The 12,699-nt window shown below is 35.8% G+C and overlaps 1 protein-coding gene across 6 annotated transcripts in view; it reads right to left on the bottom strand.

Moving 5' to 3' along the window:
- Positions 1–12,699, bottom strand: part of CASK (calcium/calmodulin dependent serine protein kinase) — a 387,224-nt gene that overhangs the window by 101,903 nt on the left and 272,622 nt on the right. For all 6 annotated transcript variants that reach the window (XM_054566530.1, XM_054566532.1, XM_054566531.1 and 3 more), the window contains exon 10: positions 6,599–6,698. In XM_054566530.1, the coding sequence (XP_054422505.1) occupies positions 6,599–6,698 (100 nt within the window). The remainder of the gene's footprint in view (positions 1–6,598; positions 6,699–12,699) is intronic.

Genomic DNA, 12,699 nt, shown 5'->3' with positions numbered 1-12,699 from the left:
ACAGTATGGTGGTTACCAGAGGGAAAGGGGGTGAGGGGAAGGTAGAAGAGGGTAAAGGGGAGATAAATGATGGAAGGAGACTTGCCTTGGGGTGGTGAACACACAATACAGTGTACAGATGATGTATTATAGAAGTGTACACCTGAAATCTACATAATTTTATTAACCGAAGTCATCCCAATACATTCAACAAAAATTAAAAAGAATTATTTTAATACTTATATATGTATAATAGTTCATAATTTCCAAAGTGCTCTTACACTCATTACCTTATGTGATTCCACAGTAACCCTGACCTGTAAGCAAATGTTTTTATATTTGAAAAACTGCATACTAGGGTATAATTAAGTTAAAATTCCCCAATGTATGTGTACACTTTCATCACTCCAAAAAAATTCCCTCTTGTTCCTTTGCAGCCAATCTCTTCCTCCTACCCCCTGGACAACACCTTTTATTCTCATGGTACAAAGCAATTGATAATCTGGTTATCAATTAAGTTATAAGCAATAGTGAATCCCATAATGTAAATTACAGTTTGGATTTATGCATCTGTGCTATATCCAATTCAAATTATGAAAACTCACACATGGTGACAAATGCTTTAGATTCTTTATGTATAGAATTTAGTAAAGATGCCTCAATTTATTGGTTAAAAGAAGTAAACTCTGCAAATGTATTCTGTTGAAGTATTAGTGCTAAAATTCTAATGGCATTATGCTTGTTAAAATAGTCTATGTTTCCAAATAGCAACATCATTGGGAACAAATTTGATAAAGTACTTTATTTAAGTATTTTTTTTGTTTTGATATAGCAATTTATTTTTAAATTAAATTTATTGGGGTGACACTAGTTAATAAGACCATGTAGATTTCAAGTGTAGATTTCTATGATACATGATCTCAATATTGCATTGTGTGACCACCACCCAAAGTCAAACCATCTTCCGCAACCATATATTTGGACCCCTTTATTCTTTACTAACCTTTATCTCTCTTCCCTCTGGTAACCACCATGCTATTGATTATGTCTAGGAGCTTCAGTGTCAGGGTGCTTTAAATAGCATTCTGCTGGTTGTTAAGTGCCTATTCATATAAAGCTTTACAACTAAGGAAAAGCACTACTTGGTATCTCCAAGATGTCTTCATTCCCAAATGACATAATAGGTCTGCTGATTTTTTTAAAGGAGATGGGTGCTAAATCTGGAGAAAGAAAAGCAGTTACAAATAGGACGAGTCTTATATTTCAATAGCCATTAGCGTGTATGTGGTAGGCAGCCTCTAAGATGGTCCTCAAGATCCTTGCCTCTTGGTATTCATGATCCTCTATGAGCAATTTCTTCCCTGGAGTATGGGCTGGACTTATTAACTCACTTTAAATGAACAGAATAGGGCAGAAGAGATAGGATGTAACTTCCAAGATTAGGTTTTAAAGACTGTGGCTTCTGTCTTGGTCTCTCTCTCTTTACTTTTGCCCTTCTTCTCTGATCGTTCATGGTGAAGGAAGCAAGCTTCCATGTTGTGAGCAGCCCAGTGGAGAGGTCCAATAGCCAGTGAGGAACTGACGCTTGTCAACACCCTTGTGAGTGAGCTTGGAAGAGGATTTCCCCTGCATTTGGCCCTTCACAAGAGATTGCAGCTCTGGACAACAGTTTGACTGCAGTCTCATGAGAGATCATGAGCCGGGGCACTCAGTTAAGCCATGTCCAGATTCCTGATCCGTAGAAACCACAAGAGGATAAATGCTGCTTTGCTGTTACTCATTACATAGCAACAGATAACAAATACCTTGTGAGGTTTTTATACAGTCATGTACCACTTAATGACGTTTAGGCCAATGACGGATCACATACACAATGGTAGCACTGTGCTGCCAGTCATATAAAAGTGTGCCACATACAATTTCAGGAGTAGGCTATACCACCTAGGTTTGTGTAACTGCACTCTATGATGCTTGCATGGTGAAGAAATTGCTTTATGACACATTTCTCAGAATGTATCCCCATTGTTAAGCAGTGCGTGACTGTGTTAAATCAGCTGAAATTGGAGCTACAACTAATGTAACAAAATGTGACAATGAATTTGATTATTAGTTTCCAGATTTTCTAATTTATCTTTCCCTCCAGTAAGTACAACAATAAGGTAAAGGTCTATTCTTTTGTTTTAATTGAAATTATTATTGATATGATTATAGATTCATATGCAGTTTTAAGAAATAATAGAGATCCCTTGTATACTCTGCTCAGCTTCCCCATTGGTAACATTTTACAAAACTACAGTATAATAATACCACAACCAGAATACTGACATAGACACAACCCACCTATCTTACTCAGATTGCCTAAGTTTAACTTTTACTCATGTGTGTGTGTGTGCATGCACGCGTGCAACTTCTTACATACCTTTTATTTTTTAGTATTCTCACATACTCAAATTACATCCTTTTGTAATTAAAATCTAGCCATTATTCTTCATAAATGCTTTTTCTGATGGTAAAGTTGTTGAGACATGAGTAGACATAAATTCAGTATTTTACTTCATAGTGCCATATTAATAAACTGAAAAGAGTCAGTAAGAAAAGCAATAAAAACCACTTACATATTATGTAATTGTCAAATGAAAATTCACTTACCCTGAGTTTTCTTGAAAGCAAACTATAAAGTAAAATGTTACCCTTCCCCCAGAATCAATGTACTTGTGCTTGAAATTCAGATGTGAAATAATATTGAGTGCAGTTAAAATTTTAACACTGTCTCTTTTTCTTCTTATGAAAGAAATGAGAAGTTAATATTTGCATAACAATGCCTCAGGAAATCAATATATCCAAGTTTTTATTTTATGATCAGGCAGTGTTAAAATTCAAAATTAAATATCTAAACACAAACAGCCAAGGAAAAAGTCAAGCTGATTATGAACCATGCAAAGCCAAATACTTTTGCATAAAAGATAAACCTTAGAGGAAAACAAAGGGATACCTACTTTCTGCTGCTAGAAGTCCTAGGAAGAAGGCAGCATATGGACAAACAACAAACAGTATGATTTTAGAGTAAGCAGGTTATCAAGACATAGTTGGGCCCAGTAGATGAGCCACAAGAAGCATGGTCCCCCAGCTTAGCCCAAAGTGAGCCCCTGTGTTCCATAAGCATATCCACTGGGACTGTTGAGGATTCCAGTCAGCAAAATACTGGATTCTGATTCTGACTTCTTTGATGTAAAATATGAGAACAGCACATTTGCACTTGGATTATTAAGTAACAAAGAAACAATATACTGTTTATCATAAGATTAAACTAAATAAAATCTAGTGAATGTATTAACAAATTTTGATAATCAAAATAGAAAAGAATTTCTTATATAAAAATTATTTTACAATGTAAACAGCATACCTAAACACGCTCGACTCTTGTTTAGATGACAAATTGGGAAGATGATTTGTTTTAAATTTGTTTTTAAATTGTGATTTTAAATAGAAATTTTTTGGGGGGCTAAAATAGGATTGTCAGCTATTATTTTTGTCAAACAAGGTCATTAAAAATCTAATTACCTATTATTTATTATCATTTCATAGAAAGAATAGAAAAGGCATTGTGTAAAGGTAAAAAGCAGTCATCTCAAGAAGGGGCAGCTGGTGACCTTACACTGTTCTCTCTCTCTAACCCCTCCTTCCTTGCCCTTCACCTCCACCCTACAAGCACATGCTCTATGGTCATTTTTCTCTTTCTGCCATGAGCTTGGAAGAACTTTTAGATGCTTTGCGTTTTCTACTGTAAAACAAATTCCTGCAAATTTAAACAGAAAGACAGTGGAAAGGATAATGTTGGGAACTTCAAATAAAAATTTAAGCTTTAGAATTAAATGGAGATGAAATTAGGTGTGAAAATTAATGAAAATATTAAAAAATAAGAGATAAAAATAAAAATATAAGTGAATTACTTTATGAAAGTGTAAAGCTCTTATCTGGATGTAAATCTAGATAGTTTTTTTGTTAACCAACCACACAACCATTGCTTGCAGAAAAGAAAACTTGCTGGCAGATAGCTATTGATAAATAATGCTGATAAAATAGTATGATGCCTTCCTTTAAATGACTTGGTTTTAAAAATTAATTTCAGAAACATATTTCTGATAGTTAAGAAAATATTAGAATTTTCTTCAGATTTCTTCTTTGTCTTTGACTTCTTTTCTTTTTTGCAAAGCAAATATCTTTTATCGAAATCATAGGCCAGTTGCTGCCAGGACCGTTGTCCTCTCGGCTGGGCCAGAAGCTCCAGGCCAGTGTGCCCTCCATGGCCATAGAACACTTGGCCCCGTCTTTGATTTGTAGGTATATAAAAATTTCTTCTTCATTTAGGGTAAGTGATCAAACATATATGTTGCATAAAAATTCTTCTATCTTTCGTTTGCAGCATCTGGACAGTACTATTTAAAAATATTTTAGAGATAGACATTTAGCACATCAAATGAAGACACTGACTGCTTACAAGATCATTAAGATCCAGAAATTTAAAAAAAAGACAAAAAAAGAAATAGGGTGTGACTACAGGAAAGGGAAGAAGAAATACAAAATTGTGAACAACTAACTGAAGCAAGGGCTTGCAGGCTAACTGCAAGACAGTGTAACAAATTGCTCTTTTGTTTAAAAAGCAAGTACTGCAGTCAGAAACTATTTCAACGGCAGCACTTAGGGGCTGTACTTAAAAACACAAAAAATGGGCAAAAATGTATTTAATATAAAAAAGCATGTCTATAACTAAAGACAATCACTTTCCCTAAAACAAAAACCCAACTTTTCACTGAAAGGAAACAAGAGCTCATTATACTGTTATTAGGTAGAGTTTCATCCTAAAGGGAAACATTAAAGATCAGGTCTGTAAAGTCATTGCAAGGACCATACTGCTGTATAGGCTCATTTCTAAAGGTAAAAATAGTATTAGAGATTTTGATCTAAAATCTCTAAATATGTCCCAAGTGTGTGACTATGTCATATGGTAACAGTATATTATAAAACCAGTATTGGATCCACTCCCTGGAGATAGGGTCAACTGTAATCTGAGTGTGAGGACAAAAGAAAGAGGTTGCAAGCTAAGAAACAACAACAGAAAGTTACAGTGACGGGAACAAAAAGACTGACAGGAAACAATAGGGAGCACTGGGGAACATACCTATAAACACAACTTGTGCCTTGCCCTGCCTGTGATAAGGGCTCTGGGCAATTACCAAGTTGAACAAGAGGAAAAGAGCAAAGCCTTCTTTTCAGAGTCTCTTCTCTAAGATTCCCATTTCTGAATTTTTTGGAAATCACCTACACTCAAAAGAGGAAGATTCACATCCCAGTTGGTAAAAGTCAAAATGAGGAACTACAGGGTGGGGAAAAATTAGGTTTAGAGTTGTTTATATGGAAAATATTACAGTAATTAATAAATAATAATACAAGAATAAACTTTGTGTTTTGTGTACTCACAACTGTAAACCTACTTTTCCCCCACCTTGTATATAGCTGCTAGAATGGGAAACTTGATCTGTTATTTTGTACAAGGTATAAGCATATGAGTGTGTGTGTGCACATATATATATAAACAGAGGAAGGAAGAAGCACAAATAATGACCAATGCTCATAATTCAAACAGGAAAGAAGCATTAGTATGCCCATTCTTTTTATATTGCTAATTGTGAAGGACAAACAACTCACGTTTCAGGAAGGGTCCTAAGCCTCGATTCCAATGATAATATATAAATATTGAATGAGTCAGTTCAAGAGTACAAAAATCAGATCAACAGTGCAAAGTCAACCACATGGCAAATACTGTGAGACTTTAATGAAAAAAGAAAAGCTGAGGGCAGAGGGCATGTGATACAGGAATTAATTAATAAAAAAACACATAAAGTTAAAATAACTATAACACACGCATGCATTTACATATATATATATATATATATATATATATATATGGATCTTCTAAATTTTGAGTAAATTATATTTGAGAATACCTCAGTGGTAAGATCAAAATCTGAGCATTTTATAAAGTAATTATGTGAACACTGGTGGGGTTTTTTCAGGAATACGTATATACATTTCATTGAAATAGGTAACTCTTCTATGTTATTCTCCAAGTTATAAACTTTATAAAAAGAGAAAAAATTGTAAATTGTTTAAAAGATAACTCACAAGACAACTTTACATTTAAAGATTCAGTTAAAAGCAGTGCTGTCCCAAAGTCTGATCTGCTATGGGTGACATGGGGAAAATCTTACATCCAAACTTCTTACTGAGGTAGAAGGTAATCAGAAAGATCCAAAAAGATCAACTATAATGTTCAATGGATGAAGTGCAATGTTGGGTCTGGAGTGGGGGAAGGGGAAGAAGTATTTCTGAGGTAAAAGGAAAATAGTGAAATGATGCTTTTGGAGCAGTAGGGGAGAGCAATTCTGGAATTAAAATTAAAGGGAATCAGACATGTGTGGATGTGATTTGGTTGCTGACAAACTTCCTTTGAATCCCTAGGAGGATCATGACTACATTCACAGAAAAAAGTTTACTAAGAATGGAAAAGATGCAGACACCAAATGATTCACACTGGTGAATGGATGAATGACCCAATTACCTGAGGAGGTAGGGTCTTCGGAAAAATCTGGCAACTCTTCAGGAGGATCCCCATAGAATGAGTTGAATTTGTGACTTGACACAGCTGCTAGTACTGCACCCTAAAGCAAAGAGATCAAAAATCTATTAAAACAAATATATAAATATAAAAAGTTAATTAACAAATGGTCCTGGATAAATCCGTAAGTTAGCTCCTGTTGGATTAATAGAAAGGGGAAGAATGCCAAAAAGCACCTACTAGAGCTTCCTTGTAGACCTCTCAAAAGGCGCCACATAGGTGTAGACATTACTCTTAGAGGTGTCAAGACTCCGGATAGTAGTGCTGGACAATAAGACCGTGCAAAGAAAGCAGTGTTCTATACCTGTGCTGTCCAATACAGTAGCCATCAGTCACATATGGTACTGGGCATTTGAAATATGGCCACTGCAACTGAGAAGTCAAATTGAGAATTTTATTTAGTATTAATAAATTAAAATTAAAATTTAAGAAGCTACCTATGTCTAGTGGGTACTGCATTGGATAGAGTGCAGCTCTATAAAGTACTGGAAAACAGCATTCCTAAACAAATTGTTTTTAGTTCTGCAAAGTTCAGTAGCCCAAGACCAATTGGTAAGTCAGAGATGCATGCAGGCTATACTTCTGCAATTTGCAAAATCAATAAGAAAATATTTGAGACAGTTACCAGAATTATCACTCACTTTCTGTATATACAAGGAATAAATGATTTTATTCCCTAAATTGAATCACATGGATTCAACTCATCATGTCCTGAACCGACTGCAATAAATTTACCCAAATATAGAATCTTGCTGCTGCTTATTCGGAATTTCTCCAACATACCTCACTGTAAGGAAATTTGCTTTCTAAATATAGAAATGATTCACGAAGAAAAGGGGATAATTTCTAGAACAGATTCCATCCTGAACCTGCTTTCTAGGTAGATAGGTTCAGAAACTCAGACACCTGCTAGTCCTCTTTCCCACCTTCCCACCGCCCTTGCCTCTTGCTCTGCAACTCCTTCAAGAAGGTGACAGCCAGGGTTAGAATACAGGTATGCCTCCTTAAGAGAAACACAGAGCACAGATTTTCTGCATAGCCTAGATTGCAGTCTGTCCCATGGATCCTAATATACAGTTTGAGAAAATAGGATCCTCATCATATCTAGTTCCATGCTCAGGCCTATGTGGTTTATTAAATGAAGTATTATTGCGTGGGTATCTAACCCATGGCCCACAGGTCGCATGCGGCCCAGGATGGCTATGAATGTGGCCCAACACAAAATCATAAATTCACGTAAAACCTTTTTATGTTCATAAGTTTTCGTGTTTGTGTATTTAATGTGTGGCCCAAGACAACTCTTCTTCTTCCAGTGTGGCCCAGAGATGCCAAAAGTTTGGACACCCCTGTAGGATTTTAAAAACTGAAGTATGAAAATTCTAGAGCTTTGCATTAAATAAAAGGGAAAAAAACCCAAACCCCAAAAACAACATATGAAATGTCTGGTAACCAAAGTGGGGAAAAGAAAATTTTCATCATCATTCACAGACATAAAATAAAATAGTGAAATAAAGGAGAATAAAAAGTGTATGATAACAATTCAAATCACATCCAGGATTCCATAAACTTTTTAAAATTTTCTCATTAGGGATTTGTTGTCTCCTGTAGTCTGTTGTAGAGGTTAAATGTCAAAATCAAGTTCAAATATGGAAAGGAACAATTTCTGATTGTAGAGTGTGGATGGATACTATTATAACCAATAATGAGTAATTGTCTTGAAATTTCAGCAAAGTAAAATAAATAATGTTTTATATTCTGGCATGGAAGAGTTTCACAAAATTTTCTGAATGAGAGAAAGGTTCAATGGCAAAAATAATAAACTCACTAGCAAAAATACCTGTTTTGGGTATAAGCCTTTTGGAGGGCAAGTTATTTATAGAGATCAAAAATCTTAAATACATGTATACACTTTGATGCCAACAATTTCAGTAGCAGAGCATTTACCCTACAAATATAATCAGAGTTAAACAAAGATTTATTAATGAAAATGGCCAATGCAATAGTATTTATGGCCATAGAAAACTGGAAGCAATCTCCACGTCTAACTGCTGGTTAATTAAATTATTATATGTACATATGATGGATTTTTGTAGAACCATTAGAGCTTGTGCTTCAGAGTCATAACTCTCAGTAAGGCAAACATATCAGAAACATCCATGGTGCTTTTCCAATAATCACACACCCCTCCAACCTGCATGCCTGGGGCTGAGGGAGGAGGTGGTGGTCTCTTGAATGAGTTGAGCGGTGCTGTGAGCCACTGTTTCTATGGGAATGTAGTAACTCACATCCCTTAAGTGTGCCAAAGTGAAAGCCAGTATTTAAGAATATTTTGTCATATGGTATAAAAAAGTGGGTTATGTGAACTTACATAACATAAAAGTAACCATTTTAAAGTGTACAATTCAGTGATATTTAGTAGATTCACAATGTGTGGCCACCACTTCTGTCTAGTTCCAAAACATCTTCACCCTCCACCACTCCAATCTCTATATCCTACCTATCACCAGGAAACCACCAATTTGCTTTCCCTCTCTATGGATTTACAGATATAAATACTTATTCTACATATTGTTAAATAAATGGAGTTATCTAATATGTGGCCTTTTATTGCATGTGGCTATACAGTTGCCCCAGCACCATTTGTTGAAAAGATTATTCCTTCCCCACTGAATTGCCTTGGCACTTCTATTGAAAATCAACTGACCATAAATATGCAAGGGTTTATCCCTGAACTCTTAATCCTGTCCCATGATCTACATGTCTATTTTTATACTGCAACAGTACCACAGTGTCCTGATAACTATAGTAAGTGGTGAAATTGGAAAGTGTGAGTCTCTCAATTTTGTTCTTTATTACAGACTGTTTTGACTATTTTAGGCCCTTTGCATTTCCATATAACTTTTAGGATCAGTTTGCCAATTTCTGCTAAAACTTTGAGGGGGATTTTGTTGACTCTATAAATCAATTCGGGAAGAACTGTCATCTTAACAATATTGAGTCTTTCAATCCACGAACATTAAGTATTTCTCCATTTATTTAGATCTTTAATTTCTCTCAGCAATGCTAGTTTACAAGTCTTACACTTCTTTTGTTAAATTTGTTCTTTTTTAAATCCTCACCTGAGGATATTTTATCTTTTTATCTTTGTGTTTAGAGAGAGAGGAAGGGAGAGTGAGGAAGACTGATGTGAGAAACATCGATTAGTTGTCCCAGGATGCACCTGGGCTGCGGATCATATGCGCCTGGACCAGGGATCAAACCTGCAACCCAGACATGTGCCCTGACCAGGAACTGAACCTACAACTTTTTGGTTTATGGGAAGACGCTCCAACCAACTGAGCCTCACCAGCCAGGGCGTTAAATTTATTCTTAAGAATTTCATTCTTTTTGATGCTATTGTGAATGGAATTGTTCTTAATTTCATTTGAAGATTATTCATTGCTCATGTACAGAAATACAATTCAATTTTATATACTGATCTTGTATGCTGTTACCTTGCTAAACTTGTTATTTCTAATAGTTCTTTAAAGATTCCATAGGATTTTTACATACAGAATCATGTCATCTATAAACAAAGACAATTTTACTGTCTTTACAATCTGGACACCTTTTATTTTGTTTTCTTGCTTAATTGTACTAGAGACTGAGTATTTGTATTTTTATTAAGTTCCATGGTGACAGTGATACTGCTTGTCAGGGTAATCATACTCAAAGAGCCACTGCTCTAAAGAATGTATATCACATAATGGATATGATACTGGAGGAAAATAACAGAAAAGAAGTAAATATTATAATATATCACAAGTATAAGATCCTCTCTTTCTAGATACTGTGAAGGAAAATGATCAAAATGATCAGAAATGTCTAAGTGTAATTACTCTGGAAGAAATACAGAAATAGAGATTATCCAATGAAAGTTTTTGTGTTCTATATTCATAAAAAGCCTTTAAAAATCTCAAAGTGTTACTGTCAGCGACTAGGAAAAAAGCTGAAATGGTATGGAGTGTCCATTAAGAGATTACAGTTATATATAGAGTACCAAATTGAAGGCATTAACATGAAAATCATAAAACAATAACAACAATAATGTTAACAGCAAATAGTACCTATGGAGCACTGATGACTGCTAAGTACTATTCTAACTGCTGCAATGTATTAATTCTAAAATCTTACAACAATCCTGTAATTTAGCTATTATCATTATCTCCATTTTATAGATAAGGAAGTTGAGGCACGGAGAATTTAAATAACTTGCTCAAGTTTACAAAGCTTGTAAGTGTCAGAGCCAGAATTCACTTAAGGCAATGCAGCTCCACAGCCCACTCTTTCTCATAACGCAGTATTCCTTCTCTTCTTGCCACCAACGATAAAAATCTCCTACCTCTGACTAAGAACAAAAGCAATTTTCTACCGCTTTCTGCGAACTTCTTTTTTAACCACTTCAAAGGGAGTCATGAAAATTCCCTTGTAGCCCACCATTTAAGAAGCTTAAAAACAGTGTTTGGGAGGAAGGATGGATACATAGCTATTCATTTCTGAAAATAACTTGTGTGGTGGGCTCTGGAAGCCAGGGAAATTGCAATCTCTATTCTAGAAACTTGAAGAAAAAGCAGAATGAGGGGAATTACTTCCTTGAGGAGGGTAGGTGTAGCAAGCTTTAACCAGAATGGCTGAATCACTCAAAAGAATGATTTTTTCATTCTGCTGTAGCAGAAGCTGAAAAACTCGTAATTCTGCCGATGTCCCTAATTCAAGGTTGTTTGGTGGGTCATGAAACTTTAAATATTACTGCAGAGGGATGTGGTAAGTTCACATGACCCCTTTCTGCTGCGACAGCTTGGCCCAGTCCAAATAAGTCTTAGTCACCACTTTGGCTAATTTAGGCCCAAGTCTGATTTTTTGGCAGCGGGAGAAACACAGCACATGTTTCTTGTGATTGGGGCAAATCTGAGCCCTGTGGTAAAAGGCCTGTACTTGGGCAATGAAAAGTTCAACTCCAGACAGAGTAATGTGACACAGGTCAAAGCAGCATTAGAGTTAAGAAGACTTTAAGGCAGAATTGAGAAAGTAGCATAACTGATGTTTCTTGGGTGGGGGTGGGGGGAGTGGGGAGAACTAACTTCAAAAACATCTGACCAAAATTCACTTTGGATAATACAATTTTTTTCTTTTGTAGGCTATTCTGGTTCAGGTGTTTATCAAAGTAAAGAAATGAAAGTCTTGGGAAACTTCTTTGGGCACCATCTTAATAATTATTTTTGCCAAGGACTTGTCAAACAAGGAGAGAAGTGCCAGTTTGAACCCCTGCTGCAAAAACAACTGGGAGAAAGGCTTAACTGGAAATAACCACCAGCAACAATGACATGCTAAAATTTCCCTTGCTTTACAGCAGTGCTGTCCAAGAGAACTTTCTGCAATGATGGAAATGTCCTGTAACTGCACTGTCCAATACAGCAGCCACTAGCCACATATGGTTACTGAGCACTTGAAATGTGCTAGTGTGACTGAAGAACTGACCTTTTAAGTACTGTTAAAGTATATTTTATTAACTATGGTATTACAGTTGTCCTATTTTTTCTTCCCTTGATCCCCCTCTGCCTGGTACCCCCATTCCTTCCAGCAATCGGTGCCCTTAGGTTCATGTCCGTGGGTCATACTTATAAGTTCCTTTGCTCCTCCATTTCCTATGCTATTCTCAACACCCTCCTGTCTATTTTGTACCTTCCAATTTGTACTTCTTATTCCCTGTACCTTTTCCCCCATTCTCCCCTCTCCCTCTCCTTGCTGATAACCCTCCATGTGATTTCCATTTCTGTGATTCTGTTCCTGTTCTAGTTGTTTGCTTAGTTACTTTCTTTTTGTTTCTTTTTAGGTTCAGTTGTTGATAGTTGTGAGTTTGTTGCCATTTTGCTATTCAGAGTTTTTGATCTTCTTTTTGTTACATAAGTCCCTTTAACATTTCATATAATAAGGGTTTGGTGATGATGAACTCCTTTAACTTTACCTTGTCTGGGAAGCACTTTATTTGCCCTTCCATTCTAAAT

This window comes from Pteronotus mesoamericanus, unplaced genomic scaffold (assembly GCF_021234165.1).
Source record: "Pteronotus mesoamericanus isolate MK-2021 breed Mesoamerican mustached bat unplaced genomic scaffold, CSHL_Meso_final contig_173, whole genome shotgun sequence".
NCBI lineage: Eukaryota > Metazoa > Chordata > Mammalia > Chiroptera > Mormoopidae > Pteronotus > Pteronotus mesoamericanus.
This window is presented reverse-complemented; position numbering and strand designations above follow the sequence as displayed.